This window comes from Gymnodraco acuticeps, unplaced genomic scaffold (genome assembly GCF_902827175.1).
Source record: "Gymnodraco acuticeps unplaced genomic scaffold, fGymAcu1.1, whole genome shotgun sequence".
In the NCBI taxonomy this organism is placed as follows: domain Eukaryota; kingdom Metazoa; phylum Chordata; class Actinopteri; order Perciformes; family Bathydraconidae; genus Gymnodraco; species Gymnodraco acuticeps.
The window spans coordinates 97,844-118,915 of NW_022990060.1; the positions used below are offsets into that span (position 1 = coordinate 97,844).

General features: G+C 41.0%; 1 protein-coding gene across 2 annotated transcripts in view; it reads right to left on the bottom strand.

Moving 5' to 3' along the window:
- rasa2 (RAS p21 protein activator 2) overlaps window positions 1-21,072 on the bottom strand; it is a 58,859-nt gene that overhangs the window by 29,308 nt on the left and 8,479 nt on the right. For both annotated transcript variants that reach the window (XM_034216062.1, XM_034216061.1), the window contains exons 3-10: window positions 14,998-15,101; window positions 14,817-14,911; window positions 12,439-12,515; window positions 7,329-7,412; window positions 5,045-5,117; window positions 4,869-4,945; window positions 4,297-4,398; window positions 846-999 (exon numbers count right to left, since the gene is read on the bottom strand). In XM_034216062.1, coding sequence (XP_034071953.1) covers window positions 846-999; window positions 4,297-4,398; window positions 4,869-4,945; window positions 5,045-5,117; window positions 7,329-7,412; window positions 12,439-12,515; window positions 14,817-14,911; window positions 14,998-15,101 — 766 coding nt within the window. The remainder of the gene's footprint in view (window positions 1-845; window positions 1,000-4,296; window positions 4,399-4,868; window positions 4,946-5,044; window positions 5,118-7,328; window positions 7,413-12,438; window positions 12,516-14,816; window positions 14,912-14,997; window positions 15,102-21,072) is intronic.

Genomic DNA, 21,072 nt, shown 5'->3' on the forward strand with positions numbered 1-21,072 from the left:
ATTTTAACATTGTGTGTTTAAAAAAGGACAGAAAACATCTCTGAAGAAGTTTCTAAATGCTAAGTTTGACCTTCCCATAGTAAAAAAATAATTTGTTTTTATTCAGTGGTTAAAACTCCGTGGTAAAATACTGGTTCCTTGGCAGAACATTTCAGTGTTCTTGAAATGTGGGAATGTTTGTGCTTGTATCCGCTTTTGAAAGGTCGTTACAGCTATCTGCTTCACCGACTGTGTAGAGCAGGTCTGGCAGTCAAACGTCACGCCACTTGCTAAAAGAATCACACGTAGCTCTAAGCTCCTCTAGAAGCCTCCTCAATCTGAGGGTTGAGAGGTGCATTTAAGGCCTTTGAAAATCCTCCACGATGGCAGAGAGGGAACGATTCCCGGGTCACAGGAGGAGAAAGGACACGAGGAAGCACACGGTTGCATAATGAAAAGCACCCGTACATTAATGGCAATGAGAGAAGAAACAAACGGAGTATGAAACGACAAAGGAACAAAACAATTTGCAACTAATTGTATTTGTAACTAGGGACCATTTGGAAACATGTCTTTGATCATTGTGTGATTTTTTAAAAAGAGGATCTGGATCAAAGAAGAACCGTTTGTAGGTCAGGACTTTACATTACACTTCCTGCAATTAAAAATATTGCACTGGTCGATGTTGCACTGATGAATTGTGCAGCCCTTCTTGATACATTTTAAATGAAAGGAAAGCGACATATCTATCAGGAACAATTGGATCCTAATGAGCCGCAGAAAGGCTTTGGTGTCCTTTTCTCAGAAATATCCACTTGAGTTTGTTCTTTCAGAGGTTCTCTCTCCGCTGTAACTTGAGCTCCTACCTTCACGTCGGGGGATTTGAGCAGCAGGTTGCAGAGCGGTGTGTAGAAGGCAGATGGCAGCACCGTGTCTTCGATGTAGGTCAGCTTCAGACGCAAAGATCCCAGATCATCGGACTTTGACTTGCTGCCGTTCCCTTTGGGCTGGAGGAGATACCTGTTCAAAACCACAGGAACGCAGAACGTGCTGTGAGGATGTACGGGAACAACAAATACGTTTCCATGTCCCGATTATACATCTCCTTGAAATGGAGCTTGATTATAAAATAAAGCCAATCAAATAAATATAAGATATACATACATAAAATGATACATCGGTAAAAAAAAAAATCGAAGTTAATGTTCGGAAAGAAATGCTGAAAACGTGTACTGTTAATATAATTTGTTATACCTCACACCTTGTCCAAATACAGGATAGGTTGTGCAAACTAATACATTTCTGCATTAAAAGAAAACTACAGCTGAACAGGGCGGTGGTCAATGAATACAAAAGATACATTAGCATCTCATCAAAGTCAATAAATGAGAGAAACAATTGGAAAACAAGTTTTGACAGATCAAAATTTGGCAAGTTTCCCCTCCAAAAGAAACGTGTAAACGCATAAAACAAAACTGAAGATTCCTGAACGACTTTAGTTGAACTACATTATTGTCTAATATATAATTGAACAGACTACCAGGGCTACATTAATGCCCAGAGAAGGATTTGCACTGTGAGGCTCAAACTGACTTAATGTGACTCCATAATGTGAATCAGACTTCCAGCTGTTTATCCACATGGATGCACTGGGTTACTTCTACTTGAATACTAAAAAGGACATGTTAAATACTTCTATTTCTGCTGCATGCATGTCCTCCCTAAAGCCAACAGGTGGAGCAAGATACAAAAGGATTTAGTGCAGTTACACAGCAGTGCTTTAAAAGCTGCAGCTACATACAGTAGACCCGTCTATAAGCCGCTTGATCTGTCATCAAGGTAAACAGGCGCAGAGACGCTCCCCAGAAGACGTAAACAGATCACCTGTCCTGATTTCATGAAGCTGAACCGTCTCAATGTGTGCACCATGTCCAGCATAAACAGGACAGGAGGTACTGCCACCACGCAAAGAGCCGCCCACACACTCCACTCACAGCCCTCATGTACTAACAGATTGCTATCTGGCATAATCCCACATCACCTACACTGACGCACAGCTAGGAAACACCCACACAAAATGAAAAACTGCTGAACACGGAGAAATCCGGGAAGATTTTTCAAACCATCGAGTAAAAGCAGGGAGAAACGTAACGGTTAAAGTTAAGCAGGGTGTGTTTCCTTCACATACAGACTAGAAAGTAAGAGTAAGACCTGATGTGGTTATGACCAGGCTATGAGGTTTATTGCCAACAAGTTAATACATTTATGAATTAGCACACCGGACTTCCTGGACTTGATAACATTATTATTGTCTCTGGTGTTTCCACAGTCCATTACCAAAGAGAAAGGCTACCACTGTTTGTCCAAAGAAGTCTTTTTTTTCAAACCGCAGACAACCAAATATCTGTCGGTGTATGAAACTGTTGCAAAGTTATTCTTTTATCTTGCCTGGAGATCTAGGAATGGCCTATTCATTCTCAGCCATGGCAGTACAAAAAGCCTTCAGGGCATTTGACTGCATGAAGCCAACAGACTTCGCAGTGTGTGTGGCAGACTGGCAGTTTAACCAATGTCTTTTTCAAATTTAATACACATTACAGTACCATGAATCCAACACATTATTAGTATAGATCAGTGGTTTTCAAACTGTGGGGCGGAGGTACTGCAGGGTGGTCGTGGGAAGATTTTATTATTTTCTCCTTTTAGCTTTGTGAAGCACCTTGAGATGACGTTGTTTTTAAAGTGCACCTATGTATTGTTATTAATATTATTCAATTGTAAACAAACACTGCTCGAAAATATCTCATTGGTCAGAGAGCTGTGGGCATACTGCTGCCTTTTGCAACATTACTTGTGTGATCGGCTTTTTCTGCTGCCATCAAAACCAAATACAGATCTGAACATTGAGAATGAACTGAGAGGGGCAGACTGAAAACAACAGCCCCGCTTTGAAAAGATCTGCGAGGGAAAGCAAGCACACACAAGTCATTGATGAGCTAGTGTGGAATAGGAATGGTAAAGTGATGTGATCGTTTGCAACCTGCAGTAGAAAGTCATTAATTCATATATTTTCCTTAAAGAAATTTGAATTTAAAAATCTACTACTATGGGAAGAAGGCCTGCTAGTTTTAATTAGGCCAAATTAATTCACAGTATCTTACAAGCACTTTTGTTCATGTGTAATCCATAATAAAATATACAATTATAGTTGGATCTTTGTGTCTTCTTATTATTAGCAGAGAAAATGTAATGTTTTTACAACAATTAATCCTACCAATATAGATGGGAACCGGGTTGGGGGTCCCGAAAATATTTCCAATACCCAAGGGGGTCCCGACTGAAAAAGTTTGGGAACCACTGGCAAAGATAAATAGCCTATTCCAAAGAGAAATTGATGACAGTAACTCATGTAACCCATGAGTGCAATCAGGTGAGCAAGTTACCCAGAATGACTAATATGCTTAACAATGAGTGTTTTTAAATGTATTCAAATGTTTCCTTTGTTTAATGCTTTTAATGTTTTTGTAATACACTTTGAATTACCTTTATGTTAATGAAATGTTCTATGAAAAAAAAACATGCCTTGCCTAAACAAGTGTGCAAGTTGTTGTGTAAATTGTGTGACAGGAGGAAAAACCATTATAGCAGAAATATATATATGTATAACTTAAGAGCAATGGCGCAGAGTGTTCGTTTGTGTATTCTCAAGTTTTTAACGCCTGAGTTTAAAGACGTGATCAACTTCTTAAAAATGTGTTTGCTCAGCTCAGAAATGTCGATATTTTTTCGGGTTTATGCGTGATAAGTTTACCGACGCTGGGGGACCGTAACTCAGGATAAGCCACCTGCAGAAAATGTGCAGGATTTGACGCACAGGCTACTTTATTTGATGAAATATTAAAAACAGTTTTTATTTATTTCAGTGTCACAGTATCACCTCAAACTATAAGAGGTGATACATTAGAAAGGCAGGGTACATGCAGGAATCCTGAAGTCAGATGTAATTCCTTTTAAGACCTTTTTTAAGACCCTTCCCATACATTTTAAGACCTCATCGCCACTTTGAGTTCTAACCGGTTACCTTGGCGACACACTTTACCTCACATTGACTATATACAGTATCGATTGTCCTTCCTCCTTATCTTCCAACCATTTGGACGCAGACTTGCATTTCCCCATAACGATGTTGTTTAACAACCGGCGTAAACGGAGCTTCGCGCTATCAAACCCTAACCCCCACCCCCCACCCCCGTTGACAGTTCACGAGCATGCTTCCAGGCTGAGTCACGACTGAAGAGCCGCAGGTCGAGTCCTTACCAGGCTTTGTGGATGTGGTCGCTTCTCAGGATCTTCACGTGGACCCGCGTCTCCCCCAGAAACACATCCTGAGCTAGATTCTCATTGTTCCACAAATCCACTCTGCACAGATAGAGAAAGGACAGTTATACAAATAATATTCAACTCATGTATTGTTACTGTGTGTGTGTTCAGCACTAACATCACATAACCACCCATTTCCAAACTAAATGGCAAACATAAATGTCACTACAGGAGTGATGCTTACCTGCTCGCTGCATAAAAGCTAAAACAATAACCCGTGCATTGACACCACCTCAAATCCAAACCTTTAAAACCATGCATGAGTTTACCTTCCAGTCTGTCTAGTCTTACCCAGTGAGCTATGAGTCCACTGTCACGGACGCCCCACATATCCTTAACCAGAAAGCAAGGCTCTCTATCAGTAGTCAGAACACACCACATCTAAAATGCACCTTTTTGTCCTCAAGTTGTTAAGACATATCTGTTCGTCTGTCAGGACTACAGAGGGGGATGAGACAGAAAGAGGGAGGGTCACAGAGGGACCAGATGAGAGTGAAGGACAAACGTACTTGATCTCCAGTTTTTCTATGTCTTCCTCCTCCACTTGGAAATGAGACTTTTTAGAGTAGCTGCTGGTCCGTGTGACCTGAGGGGGGGGGGGGGGGGGGGGGGCATGTGAGGGTTTACTTACAGAATACAGGAGTTATTATACAAATAGTGTTGAAGAAAGCAAAGTGAAATTTACCTCAAAGAAGAACGTCTCTTCAAAATGAGGGTCGCTGGTTTTCTTCTTTACCTTCGTTTTCTTTTGGTCCGATCTGAGGAGAAACATTATGGAAACTCTTAAAAACTCACATTTAAAACAATAAAATGTCCTGCTGATCTTTGTCTAAACTGTATCTATGTGGTTACAATCGCTTTTTAAAATACTGTTTATCAAGATCACAGCCATTGAAAGACCGTGAACAAACACATTAACGTCATTATCACATTGTCATTTGATATGTATTTTATTATAAAACAGATATTGAATATTGCCGCTTTAACATTGAAGTAGAGCTGCAACAATCAGTTGATTCATTATTAGGGATGTAACGATACCAAAAACGCACGGTACGAGAATATCGCGATAACAAGTCCACGGTACGATATTTATGGCGATATCGAAAAATAAAGAAAAACAAATTTGAAATCTTTTTTTTATTAATTTGCTACGTCAGAACTCAATTGGCTTTTCAGGGTCCCAGTTACTATAGATGAGAGTAACACCTACGTCACTTCCGGGCGAAAATTACAGCCCGCCCACTTTTGGGGGAAAACAACGCTGTCATTTGATTGGCGGTTAATACAAATTCTGAAGTTTTTGCCAATCCGATCAGACATTAAAGAAAACCGTGGATTTTTGGATCTTCAGAGCCCGATCACGATGGCCAGTCAGGCAAACAATTACATTCAATCATTTGAAATCGACGATCAGGCTCGATATATGGTTAAATTAAAATCAGTAGGCGAGTCTGTAATTTCGTCAGCTGTTACGCTCATGAGCGAGGTGGAAAATAATAGTTTTATCATGCCAAATCGCTGCTGTGTCGTTTATTGCTCCTCAAACATTAAAACAAATCCATAATTACGTGTTTCTGTACTTCCTCTAAGAAGAAAGGACAGTAAAGAAGAGCTCTGTGGCTTCAGGCTCGATCGCCGTTCAAATGACAGCGTTCCCCCAAAAGTGGGCGGGGCCGTAAAGTGACGTAGATGTTACTCTCATCTATGAAAATCGATAGCCTACTGCTATATTTAAACATATATCGAGCCCGATCGTCGATTTCAAATGATTTAATGTAATTGTTTGCCTGACTGGCCATTGGAATCGGGCTCTTTGAAGATCCAAAAATCCACGGTTTTCTTACATTTCTGATCGGATTGGCAAAGACTTCAGAATTTGTATTGACCGCCAATCAAATGACAGCGTTGTTTTCCCCCCAAAAGTTACTCTCATGTATACAAACTTATTTTGGACAAGGCGAAAAAACACCTCAGGTGAGCTTAAAAAAACGTTTTGGGCCAAATTGAGAAAGTTATGTCAACTTGCTTACAATACAGCATTTAATAAGTGATACTTTAAAATGTGCATAAAATAAAGAAATAGCAATATTGAAAATTGACTTTTTGACTTGAAAAAAAGATTTGTACAGCATTTTAGTAGATAGTAGTATTTTAAAGTGTCAACAATATAATAATCAGACCCTGCAATAGAATAAATCAAGTTTCACTTTAGTTTTTCAAGTAACTCAACTCTAACTCACTCACTCACTCACTCAGCATCATCAGGTTATCTTTGAGGAATATGAGCATGTCCACATTTCCAGGTAGAAGCTGGGATGTTTGGGCGTTTACAAAATCCCCTGCTGTGGAACAAACTCTCTTGCTTGGTACTGATGTTGCTGGGACAGAGAGATATGCTTATGTCTCTACTGTAGGTGTGTACATGTAGCCCTGCAAATACGATGTCCTTTTGTGTTGTCTGTTTTATGTTCATGTTGTAACCTACTTGTTGCCATGTTGGACAGGTAAAAAGGCGATATTCTATATATCGTTACATCCCTACTAATTATTTAGACTTACACAATAAAATCATGACAATCTTTAAAGTGATTTCTGATTAAATAAAAAGGCAGAAAATGCAGTTTTCAGCCTCTCAAAAATGGAGGTGTCCTGCTTTGATTTAGATCACATCGGTTTGACCAAAGAAACGTTTGGGGGAAACAACGCTGTCATTTGAATGGCGATCGAGTCTGAAGCCACAGAGCTCTTCTTTTACCGTCCTTTTTTCTTAGAGCAAGTACAGAAAAACGTAACATTTTTTATCTGGTGGGTAATTTGAAATATGAAAATTAGTAGTAATGTAGTGATGTTGAACCATCAAGTTAAAAAGGGGCAAACGTGCTGCTAATATACTTTATAACATGCAGAGAAGAGCAATACATAGGTACAAAAAAACATTGCTATATGTGTGGTATTTAATGAGTTACCTGGCAGGTCCAACGAGTGACACGGTGGCGTACGGGTCACAGTTCTGCCCGCTGATCAGAGGCAAACCCTGACACTCGATTATCCTGCAGGAAACAGTGAGGGACACAGTTAATACAAATACTGTGCACGGTTTTAAATGACAGCATAATTACCAGTTCAAAGTCAGTCATATTGTTTATTATAGCAGGGTGGTGGTCAAATCACTCATTTTAAAGTCATGTAATAATGAAACACTTCAAGCCGTTATGAATAAAAGGAGTTTAAAGTGACCCAGACCTTGGGAGAGATTTTAAAGCATGAATGGTAAATACACTTTTTGTTGGTTCAACAGACAGCAAAGCGGAAATGCTATTGCTGTTAACCCTCTGCAGACTGAATTTTATGAGCATGGAGTATATTTATTTAGAACCAATGGAGGTTTGAAAAAAAGAAAAAGTGCATTTATGACGGTGCACTAAACATACGACTACTGAACATTTAATTAAATCGGTATTAAATGCTGTGGGCATCAACACACAGGATACAATCCCTGTGTTCCATCCAGAGGAAGTTTCTCTCCCACACACTAGTGACATCACTATGTAACACGGATAGCGCTCCAACGCATTGTACGTGATAACGTAAGGGGCGGGACATCGCTAAGACCAATCACAACAGAGCCTGCCAGCTAACCAATCAGAGCAGACTGGGCTCTGGTTTCAGACAGAGGGTGAAAAGAGGTGCTGCAGCACAGACAGTATGAGAGCAATGAAGAGCTTTTTGAACATTAAAGGGTTCATACACTTTTTCACCAATGACTTCTCCAGGACCTTTACCTAATTTTCCATGACCAAAACAATGACTCTTTCTCAGCGTTCCACTGAAAATGGTTTATTTTAACATGGAACAGGAAAATAAGGTCTGCATATGAAACATGTCGTGCCTATCTAAAACAAATCAAATGAAAGGCTGACCAGCTTCTACGCGCTAAAGCAACTAAAATCTCTGACCAGTAAAATACCTCGTCAGTTAAATGCCATTTTACGTTTCATTACTATACGATACAGTATTTATTAGATGGATAAAATCTAAATTATATTTGATGCAACTTTAGTTAAATTTCCATGACTTTTCCAAAACTTTGGGAAAAATATCGTTTTCCATAACTTTTCCAGGGCCTGGAATTAGCATTTTGAATTCCCATGACTATTCCAGATGTGTAATGACCGTAGAACCCTGACATTAAAGCATGGAGACATTTCAGAGGCAGAACATACAAACATGAACCTGAAAATGAGCAGAATACGTCCTCTCTAATTCCCAAACAGACATTTTGACAACAATATAAAACAGCAGAGTTGTCGGTCTTCATTGAGAGGCATAGTGCTGTGCTCTCATGTTTGGCTCTTGACACACAGGGACCACTGCTTTTTTCACAGGTGTTTCATGTGACAACAAACAGACACTGTAGGCACCCTAAACAGGATGTGGCTGCTAAGCCCGAGTCACCCGAGAGTGAGGATGAATACAGCCGTCACTAAGTGAAGCCGGAGGGAGATAGTCAGGATCAGGATGTTTGTGTATCACCTTCCAGGGCGCCATGACAATATTCCCTACAGTGTCCTTTGCATCCCTTAACTTAACCCCATCTCCCCGAGTGCTCTGGACATCTCTGGTGACTAATCTGGCTGCAACAGGATGGCTGGAAGTGTGCAAGTGATAAGCGAGCGGGCGACAGGTTAAGCAAACAATCTGAGAGGCGCAGTGAATGACGGCAGCAGAAAACCGCAGCGGTTGCAGAGTGAGAGGCGAGACTTCCTGTTCAGATGCCATCACTTCCTACTCATTAACCCGCTCTCCAAGTATGAATGGGGGATGCAAAACAACCGACGTAAACAGCATGAGGTCTCACACGTACGCACATATACTTGGATGTAAATGTGTGTATACATGCTCAAGCACAACCTTTAATGAGTGTTTTTCTCTTGAGCAGACAGCCTCCTGTGTCATTAGTGGCAACAGTGACGACTTCTTGAAGTCAAACGCTGGGCAGAAATAGATAAAGTAATGGGACACAAACATCCCACGGAAAGTTCAGATGAGTAATTTGAATTTATCAATGAAGACTTCTTTTTGATAACTACTCGAACACATCGTTGGTTTCATTCTCAGAACTAATAACAAATCCTCCCAATTTGTTTTTTCTACACAATTTTGAGGTTACATATTTTAAAAACGTGTGCCTATAATCCATAAGAATACGTATACAAATATAAATCTTCTCAGTGGCTGTAGGTCATATAGTTCAGAGGAAGCGAGCCATTGTTGTTGTTGAATCTGAACAAAAGATACAATACACATTTTGTTTATTTCTATAGTAGTACGAAAACGCCCCTTAGGGCAGTGTCTGATTAGGACAATGACATGTTGTGTTTTCCCATCAAAACAAACTACTAAGAGAAACTATTTTGGAGAAACCATAAAATTATCCTGCATTTGTATGTTTTTTATTTTAAGGAAGAATTTTAAATTGTAATATTTGGGAAGATGTCGACATCTGATCCGCCATGCAAGTTAAATGAAAATGTATTCGGCTTTTCAGGGTCCCAGTTAGTAAACAAACGTATTTTGGACAATGCAAAAAAAAACACCGCAAAAGTGTCTGGAGGCTGTGGCTCAGTGGATAGTAGGGATGGGAACGATTGATCGAATATTCAAAATTATTCAGGTTTTCGAATATGAGTTATGAATATTTTTATTCATTTATTAATTTATTTTTTAGGGAGAGGTGCCCAAGTTGATTACATATGATCAAATGGAATAATTCAATGTGCCATAGCTAAGTGTGTTAGGTCTAAAGGTGTGCAGAGCTGCAGGTGCTGATCTCTCTCCGGTTATACTTCACCAGTGTTGTGCTAGTTACTGAAAACCAGTAACTAGTTACCATTACTAGTTACTTCATTTCAAAAGTAACTCAGTTACTTTACTGATTACTTACACCCAAAAGTGATGCGTTACTGTGAAAAGTAACGTTTTAGTTACTTGTAAAAAGGGCTCCCATTAATGCCCTTATAGCCTTCCTTTCAGTACTGTTATTGCATTGGAGAATAACAATCTGTTGATCAACTTCACATGCATTATATGCAATCTGGATTGCATCGATATTAGCTGGCTTTCCATGTTTGTATATTCTTTCTCCAGGTAGTTGGAAAAAGTTTTCCGTCCCATATGTGCCGCCCGGACATGCTATCATGCTAACTAGCTCCCTGAAAGCGGGTGACTCCACTGTAGCAATAGCCTGCATGTGTTCTACAACATACCGTGCAATGGCTTTATCGACTTTTCCCTGGCTAGCAGTCCCTTGGTTAAAATCCAGCCGCTGTTGGTTAGGTGGAGGTGGAGTGGCGTCGGCTGAGTCTCTGTGGTCTTAGCTACTAGCTTCGTCCCAGCATGTTGTTTTTGCAGATGTTTTAAGAGATTTGAATGACTGGTTAGGGCAGTAGATAGGATCTTTGACCCGCCAAGACACAACTTACATTTAACTAAAACGTTCTTTTCTTTGTGCTCGACAAAAGTGAAATAGTGAGAATATCTCCAGGTGGAGAAACTAGACTTGAGCTCCGCCGCCGACATGATAGTCTTGTTAGTAAACAACACAAACACGCCCACAGCGCGTCTCCGCATGTGACACAGGAAGTATCCAAGTACATTTACTCAAGTACTGTACTTAAGTACAGTTCTCATCTCTGTTCGCCTGGCTGTTGACTATATACCAAAAAATTAACGGAGTAACGCACCATGTAGTAACGGTAACTGAGTTACTGAATTTAAAAAGTAATGCGTTAGAGTACTAGTTACTGTCAAAAATAACGGCGTGACAAAGTAACGCGTTAGTCACAACACTGTACTTCACTTGCGTTTATGTCCAAATCCATCAGATCTCGCTAGTTCTAGCTAATGATACGGCTGCTGCCCCTCCCTACACGCAGATCAAGCAGACAAACCTCATCTTATGCCCAAATCCCAGCTGAGAGGGTCTTCTCTACAGCTGGCCTGATTGTGAATCCTCTCTGCACCCGCCTCTCCCCTGAGTAGACATGCTCATATTCTTAAAGAAGAATGAGTATTGAATAGCTGCATTCTGTGCATAGGCCCTGTTATAGGTTGTTGATCTCTGTTGTGATAGGGTTACGTTACCCTAACCCGTTATGATGTTCGTGTCTGATCCCTCTTTCATTTCAAAACCAAGTTATGTTTTAAGCATGAAAGCTGTAGGCCTATAGCTGTCAACTGTTCAAACTGTGATCACCAGTTCAATACATTTGACTAATTCGTCTTGGTTTCTTTACTTATTTGAACATGTATTAATTTTTTTGTCAACATTTTTTTTTATAGGATATACATTTCGGTTAACCGTTTTTTTGGGGGTCGAATATTCGAATATACATTTGCTTTCAAATTCCCATCCCTAGTGGATAGTATGATGGACTTCGAATCAGAGGATAGCAAGTTCGAGTCCCACTGCAGTCAGCATGTCGTTGTGTCCCTGAGACACTTCACCCCAAATGGCTCCTGTGGGGATGTCCACAGTATTGAGTATGTAAGTCGCTTTGGATAAAAGCGTCTAACAAATGATATGTAATGTAAAAAAAAAAAAAAATTCAACTTGTTTACAATACAGCATTTAAAAAGGTAGGGTAAGAATGGAGAAACCAGCTCGAGTGCGCTAGAATTTAAAAGTACACAGCCGAAAAAACACACACGAACGCGCACATGACCAATGAGGGCACGAGATAAGTTTGTGCCCAGATGGAAGGCTGACAGGCAGGTAGGCCATCCAGTTACTTCGTCGTGCTTTTTACAGCGCCACGGCTTCCATAATGGATTTATTGTCACAGCATTTAATTTATTCATTGCTATCGGGATGTTAAGAGCATTCCATGGAATATAACAAGTGTTTCTGAAGTGAATTACATACCCCACCTTTAATATGCAATACTACATTTGCATAAAATATAGAAATAGCAACCATTCCCAGTTTATAAGACAAGATCAGACATGGCTTCTCAGACGAGGTACTCTTGGCTTTTGTAAGTGCAGCTAAATGAAGTCTGATGTGATGGTACTCACCGGACCACTAAGTGTTGACCCACTGATCCGTTCTCTGTGATCACTTCATTCAGCCGCATCTCCAAGTGAACCTTTCCCTGTAGGAGCAGAGAGGGAGCAGTTACTCTAAACATCACGTCTGTGTTTTAAACTACGACATAAAGGTTTCAAATCAAAACCCAGGTTAATATAAGGGATGTGACATGAGATAGAAACATGTGCAGTGGTGGTATGGAATTACACTTAAGAGCAATTTGAGCTACTTGAGTTTAACTAGGTTTTGTAGATTTATGCTACTTTATACTTCAATACCACTATTTTCTCGGATACATTTTGTACTCTTTACTCCAGATTTTAAGTAATACAAAATATCAACTTGTAAAAAAAACATTGACATATAATAAGTTAAAATGTCCAGCAGTCAGTAATTCAAACCACATTGTCCAGCTGTGGTGAACACATGAATGCATCAATAATCCAGTAATTAACATTTAGTAATTGCATTTTGTTTTAAATATTTCTCTGGGTCTTTTTACTCTCATGTGTCCGGTCTCAGCCTCATGTTGTTTTAGGTTAATGTTGGTACAAGTGTGTGACAAGAGCCACAGCAGCTGCACATTTTGTCATCAGTCATAAAAGATCTTTACGGGGTCGGATGTGGTGAAGGCTGCCGGTCTCGCCTTCGGAAGTGTCGGAGAGAGTGAGTGAGATATAGAGAGAGACAGAGCTAAACAAAACGCCCACACACTTGCACTCTGCCTCTGCAAATCAGTACTTGGCTGAGAAGGCAAGCAGCTCTCTCTCTCTCTGATGCAAGATAGGCCTTTAAGCTAATATTATATTTACTTATATATCCTCCCTTTTCAAAAAGCCGTTGTACCTTTGTCTTCATTACCTCCATTGGAACAAAGCTGCTCACATAACAGCCGTTTGACTAAAAGCCAGAGAGGTATTGCAATAATTCCTCCCTCTCTCACTGACTTTGCAGTTTAGAGTGTCTACTTGTGAGTGAATCAGTGTAGCAGCACAAACCCAGAATAGTCTGGCGTGGGCTAATGGCAGCTCGAGTCAACACGTTAGCTTGCAGCAGCACAGAAGTGGTAGTGAGCTGTAGTTTCACCCAGCGCAAACACACCGCAAAAAATATCTGATAAAAGACATGTACAGTTGAAATAGGGCAACCCACATGCCCTATATGCGAAATAAACTAGAAACTGCACCCTGAAAAAAAAGATGAAGAAAATGCTGAAAGGCAGATGAAGGTTTCGACACTAAAAAAGGCAGACATGGACCCAAAATAAAAACATGATATGTCAAGATTATAGCTATAGAATCATAAGCATTAGTACTTTAGGTAGGTGCTACCAACTCCAACAACTATTAAGAACCAATAATCATAGAAAACTTGTATACAATTATATTAGCCTTGATTTAGGCAGTATACACATTTTAAAAGGGGCCTTATTCGGCTCATTTTCAGATTCATATTCAGTGTCTCTACTGTGACATGTTTCCATGCTTTAATGTTCAAAAAGCTCTTTATTTTTCTCATACTGCCCGTGTGTCTTTTCACCCACTGTCTGAAACCAGAGCCCAGTCTGCTCTGATCGGTTAGCTGACCGGCTCTGTTGTGATTGGTCAAACGCTTAGCCATGTCCCGCCCCTTAGCCTATCAAGTATAATGTGTTGGAGCGCTAGCCAATAGAAGAGCGCTGTTGAAACATGACTAACGCGCCTTATTGGACATGAAACAATCTAATCAGTTTGCACATTTTAGATCACATCAGTGTTTCCGCCAGACCAGGGCTGAGAGGGCGTCCGCCCCGAGAGCGGGAGGTGTGACGTCACGTTGTGTCGCGTGACTTGAATTTTGAATTGAGCCGTCCCTTTTATAGATACTCTCTCTTTACGTATTAGTGATGGGAATTCCGGCTCTTTTTAGTGAGCCGGATCATTTGGCTCGGCTCCTAAACGGCTCTTCATGTTACCACAGTTTACCACGGAGCCTCAGTTTTGCCGCTGCGAGGCTCCGGCGCTCGCAGTTCACGCGCTTGCTCTACTAGCACCCCCCCGTCAAGTCTCGCCGGCAGTACACTTTCCGTCACAGGAACACGCTTTGCTGGCGGCGAAAAGAATCCCACCAGACTCCTTTGCCCCTCCAACAGAGGGATGTCCTTTTTGTCATTTCAAAACGATAACATTTTTATTTTTTTATGCCCTCGCCTCGAGTTCAGGGCGTCCCGAGCTGAATAAGGTCGTCAAATGACGGCAAGACGCCCCCCTGGCGGAAACGCTGGGTTACATGCAATCCAATTTCCACTTTGTTGTGTTGGAGTGCGAAATCTTTAAATTATATTTGTGAATCTTTATTTAAAACATTAAACTTTTGTGGAAGTTACCTGGACTTCTGAGTTGGGATCTACTGGATGAAGGCTGCACCAATGCTCTTTTCCACTGTATTTGGCCAGGTCATCCTTCCTGATTGACACCTTGCCTGTAAAGACAAACACATTAAACTACAGAGTTCTAAATTGAATAAGAAAACATGTTTGTGTCAGTGCCGTGCTTAAAGAAACTCACCAACAGGTAGGTCCCTTTGGAAAACGCTCTTGGCATAAACGTAGAAGGATAAACACTGAAATGGACGAGGGATCTCAAAGTAGAAGTCCTCTCCATAGAAGGGGCTGTGAATAAAGACAGAGGATTCATTTAGGACACAAGGATGCATCTTTTGGTTTAAAAAAAAAAAAAAAGGGGTGTGCAAATGTGTGTAGTGGGTGGTTCAATGTGTGATAAACAGATTAGTGGCAACAGCCGGATTCAAGAAATGGCTCATCGTGAAGGCTTGGTTATTGAGTTGGTGTCGTTTTTAACCATTCTTAATCCAAACTAGAGCGAAAATGGTCATTTAGGGTTTTTTTATTTCTGGTTTGGTTTCACAGTACACAAATCAAATATGTAGCCCATGTACAAAATGTAATTTGCTCAGGGTAATGCTTTTACAAAGGAGCAGGGGTTAAACAGTAGTGGTAGAAGTCATTCTTACTGGTCAGAAATGTAGCCATGGAAATGGAGAAAACATTAACCGAGCAACATGAAGTAAAACGCGCCACAGAGATGTTCGGTGATACCGTCAGTGTGTCAAGTGTTCCTTACAAATAATGCTATTCTGTATGTTCTCTTCGGATCAGATGTAAAGCAAACATCAAATGTCTGCTTTAGTCCAACTCAGTCCTTTCCCACTCTTGTTAACCCGTCATTTACCTGTGTCCATCAGCTCAAATGATACTGCATGGACATTGGCTCACTGCTATTTGGTGGGCTTACGTTCTCACTGCAGTTGAACCGACGTAGCATTCGGTTGGAAATGGTGCGAGAAACTCACAAACGGTCTAATGCCATGCAAACACCAGATTGTAATTACTGCATTCACAACTGTCCAAACAAACCACACCAGACAGTGCACTGAACCAGAGTTTGGCTTTTGAAAACGACTTAAACTCCTTTTTTAAAAGTGTATAAAAACTGCAAAGTTAGAATTTGAAGATCTCGATATTATTGTGAATTTGTGACAAAAATCTTGTTCAGTTTTCAGAAATGTATTAGGTCACCTGCAATGGAAATTAAAGGTGGGTCGGTAATTCACTTCAGAAACACTTTGTTATATTCCATGGAATGCTGTGGCTCAGTGGGTTGTGTGCTGGACTTTCGAATCAGGGGATAGCAAGTTCGAGTCCCACTGCAGTCAGCATGTCGTTGTGTCCCTGAGACACTTCACCCCAAATCGCTCCTGTGGGGATTGTCCACAGTACTGAATGTATGTAAGTCGCTTTGGATAAAAGCGTCTAACAAATGACATGGAATGCTCTTAACATCCCGATAGCAATGAATATATTAAATGCTTTGACAATAAAAATACATTAAAAAATATCATCTGTGGAAGCCATGGCGCTGTAAAAAGCACGACCAATCATCTGAGCCGGCCCGGCTAAAGTAACTGGATGGCCTACCTGCCTGTCAGCCTTCCATCTGGGCACAAACTTATCTCGTGCTCTCATTGGTCATGTGCGCCTTCGTGTATGTTGGAGGAGGGGCTCTGTAAGGAAGTGGCAGATTTTTTTCGGCTGTGTATTTTCAAATTCTAGCGCACTCGAGCTGGTTTCTCCAAAATTACCTACCCCACCATTAAGATCTGTTGACTAATGGTGTGAGTGTTTAATTGACTTAATAACTTTAAATGTGTAATTTCCTCAGCTACCCATCCACCTAACCTAATTATATGCTTGACTTGCTGTTAGGTTATAATAATTGTGTAATATCTAATGTTCTGTTTATGGCTCTAAATTATGTACGAAAAAATGTAATTCCTTACAAATGTGTTTTTGTGCTTCAGGGAAAATGTAATGACATCATACCTGAGCAATACTATCATAAACACAGGATTTGTTCACTTCCTGGGAAAAAAGCAGAAGGTGGATGACACAGGTAGTCATGATGACTCATCAGGTGCTGTGGATTCAAATGCATCACTTTCGCCGTCCATGTTCTTTAAAACCTTATTTGTTATTTCCTTAACATGCAGACAAACAGAGTGCAATGCCTCTTACAATTACTTTGGAAGACCATTATGTTATAATCCTGTACATTAACCTATGTCAAACATAATGGGAAAATGAAATCGCTTGGAGCGGTTACATATCTGTAAGGTTACATAATTATATCTAGATAGTCAAATGAAAAAGAGCAAATCTGGGTTTATTTAAAACTAATGAGAAGTGCCATTTAGGGAACATTGAGGCAGTTCAGAATCAGAACTGGATACAGCGTGGGAGGCGGGGTCTCGTTCTTTCCTATGAGAGCTGCTCATTGGCGCATGACGACAAAATGGCCCAACTTTTGAGAGAACGAAACGTCACAGATTACCCATCATGCCTGGCTGTCAGAGCAGAAGAACCCGTATGTGCGCTCACAGAGCATGCGCCCCTTAAGCCCCGCCCCCGGAGCTCCCACTCTCGGCTCAGTAGAATGAATGGAGAGAGAAAATAATTTAGTGCATTTTATAACTTTAAGGACCTAATGATTCTAATAAGGGCTATAAAATACTTCATACAGGGTAGTTTATTTAGTTTTTTTTTTTTGAAAGTATCCGCTGATTTGCAGACGTCTCTTTCCCCATGTTAGTCAATGGGGAAAAGTCTTTCAGGGCCCAGTGACGTCACGGACTGATACGAGAGTTGTAGTACCGCCGTTTGGACACAACGAATATTTTCATCAGAGTCCGGCGCACATCCTGGGGGCTTGGTTACCGGTCCTACAAATCATATCTTGCAGACTTTACAAAACATAATTCTTTGGTACAGATCCTCTTTAAAAAAAAAAAAAAAAAAAAAAAAAAAATTCATTTGTTTTAAAAAGTACTTGCGTTTAATTTGTCCAACTCATACAGCCCTATTCTGCAAAAAACCCAACACATTCACAGCTCATTTAGAGTTTCTAATGCACCTAACCTGCATGACTTCAGACTGTGTGAGGAAACCTGAGCAACATAAAGAAACCCATGCAGAGACTGAGAGAGAACATACAAACGCCATCATTCAAACAGCATGTGCTACAGTATACAATACATCCTGGTTAGACCTCTTTGGTTCAGCACGTGACCCTCTGCCCTGCAGGAGCTGGCAGAAACAGAGGACAAAAGCATCTGTGCCACTAATCCTGCCAACATGATGACCTCACCACCGACATCGAGAGCTGACCGGCTGTGTGTGACACAGCCGGTTGTAGGTTAAGCACCAACTCAAGGTGCGTGCATCCAGCAGGTTGACCACCTGTCCCAACACACTGAACTTAGACTGTTTTACTGAATCGCACTGTTTATATGTTTAGGTAAAACTGCAGTCAGTCTGTCATTTCTATTTTTCTTCAAAAAGTTATGCTTTTTGGGCTTTTCCCTTTCCTGTAGTTTGTTATATAGGCTTTTGTGCATTTAAAATGGTCTGCAAAAGGCTAAAATCCCAAAGGTCCTTCCTACACATTCCCCCCCTGCCTGAAACGACTCCCTTGGACTCCTTTTACTTCCTGAACATAGTGACATCACTATGCAACATTTGTGTTTCTATTGGCTAGCGCTCCAACACACTCTTCTTCGTGATATGAAAGGGCGGGACATTGTGGTTGACCAATCACAACAGGTTCACAAAATTAATATCTTTTTGAACATTTTAGCATGGAGACATGTCACAGCAGGGTCGGCGTCATGGGGGGGGGGGGTGGTCATTCGTGGGCCACCCCCCCCCAAACGAGTCACTGTGCCCCCCCAACGCAGGGCGGGCAAGCCTTGCCACTTTGCCGGGTTTAAAAATAAATAAATAATAATTCATATAAGTGAAAAAGTTTCCACAAAAAAAAAAATGTGTGTGAAATAAAGAATACACATAAAACACAGCCTGAGGTGTGCTCAATGCTGCTCTCTGATTGGTGTGTTGCTTGACCAATGACCCCCGACCTTTGTTTTGGCTACGTTACGTGGCTGTGTGTTTCGATGAAAGCCGAGTGGCGATCTGTTCATTTGTTAAAGTGATTATACAAAAATAATATGATATACAGTACAAGTAAATAAGAGAATAAATGAAACAGGTAGGAAATACTATATGGCAGTAAAACAAGAGTACAGTTTAAAAGGGGAGTGATTAGTAAAATATCCATAAAGAAAAAGTACATCTGCTTACAGTTCTGTTTCATATGGGTGTTGAGAGAGGTATCCATAGATCTCTTAATTTTGCTCTCAAAGTGCACCAGATTGATAACTTCAATATTTAAAAAAAAAATCTTCTATGTCCATATGTTTCTGTTTTGGTGGTCGTGCCACAACCGTGCATCATGTATGCACAAGTCATAGGTGCGCTATAAAATAGCACTACACCCTGCAATGTGTGTGAAAGACAATAGACTTTACAGCATGTTTTGAAATTGAAGTTGCGTTGGTGTTGGTTGCGTGGTAAATGATTGCCCCCCCCCCCCCCCCCCCATTTGATTTGTTCTAGAGCCGACCCTGGGTGGTTCTCAATGTCGAGTAAAGCTGCCCCAGAGCCACTATTTCAAGCATACTATGTCATCGAGTGCCACCGAAGGACTGTTCCAATGTCCAGCATACTTGGAATTCTATAAAGCCCGGCGTACTTCGTTTGGAGAAATTTCGAGGCTGCACATGTGTAGACTCCGGTCTTAAAATCCCCACAATGCTTTGCGCACGGACCAATTTCCCCAAATCTGTGGTGGAAAATGTAAGGCAGGGCCTCTCATATGACGCACACCTGCTCGCCTGTTCCACTCTTCGTTTTACGAATGCCAGGAAGTATTCTTGCCTCGCTTCTGAAGCAAGACGCTCGGAAGACATGTGCTACCAAGCAAGCGTACTCGACATTGAGAAACACCCCCTGTGTCAGAGTAGAAGCACTAAATACAAATATCAACCTGAACATTTGCAGGATATGTCTTCTTTAAAAGTCCTATTGGGCCAGTTAAGTTGATGGATGTGTGGAGGTTTAAAGCTTAGCCGGAATAGGCTCAACTTAACAGACACTTGCTTTTTCTTTACATTGGCCAGTTTTAAAAAGACCTATACCTGGCAGAAAAGGAGTGCTACTTACTCATGCGTTTGCCTGTCAAACATTAATAGAGTTTATGAGTCATGTGTCCGAATACCTTGCACTTTTCAACTTTCTCCGTTTTCAAATTCTGAAATCAGGACCTGGAACTAAGCCTCGTGAATATCTGGATAAATACTCACTGCACTGATGTTTCACTCTACAATTTATGCATGTTGGATGGTGAAATATCTCGCCTGACACTTCCGCACTGGGTTTGGCCAACACATCCAGAGTACACCCACACAGCCTCCTCAAAACACATGGAATAATACACCTATACCACACACAAACACACACTACCTTCGACTGGGGGGACTGTGGCTGCGAGGGAGTGCGGTCGTCTTTCAACCAGAAGGCTGTGGGTTCGATCCCAGCCCATGCAGTCAACACGTCGATGTATCCTTGGGCAAGATACTTAACCCCTGAGTTGCTCCCGATGGCCAACGGTGTGTTAATGTTAGTTCCTAGAGTAACATACGCTGCTCTGTGTGAATGGGTGAACGACATGTAGTATGTAAAGCGCTTTGAGGGGTCTTAAAGACTGGATAAAGCGCTATCTAAGTACAGTCCATTTACCTTGCTTTCTGTTGCATCCAAATCATTGAAATAATGTGAGACAGTTAGGTAGAACCACAACTGCGTGCTTTATCCATGGATTAGCTGCAATTAGAGCGTCCACACAGCCTTTAAACCGTTAGAAACTGGAGCATATACAACCGGAATGAGTCAAACACCAAATAAAAAACACAATGGAACAAATTGGAGTGATTATTAGGATGTGCTAAAGAGAGGTTAAGGTAGTTGAGTGACACAGAGAGGAAGACAGGGGAGAGCGTGGGAGGACACACTTCCTCAGAGATTGTAAAATCCTTTTGAACCGCACCGAAATCAGCAGAAAAAATAAAAGAGCTGTTGTGAAATACCTAGGCTCGTGTTTACAGTGAGATGTGCAATGATGTAGATAGAAACCTAAAAGGTTTCAGTGCTACCCGTCTCCCACACCTTC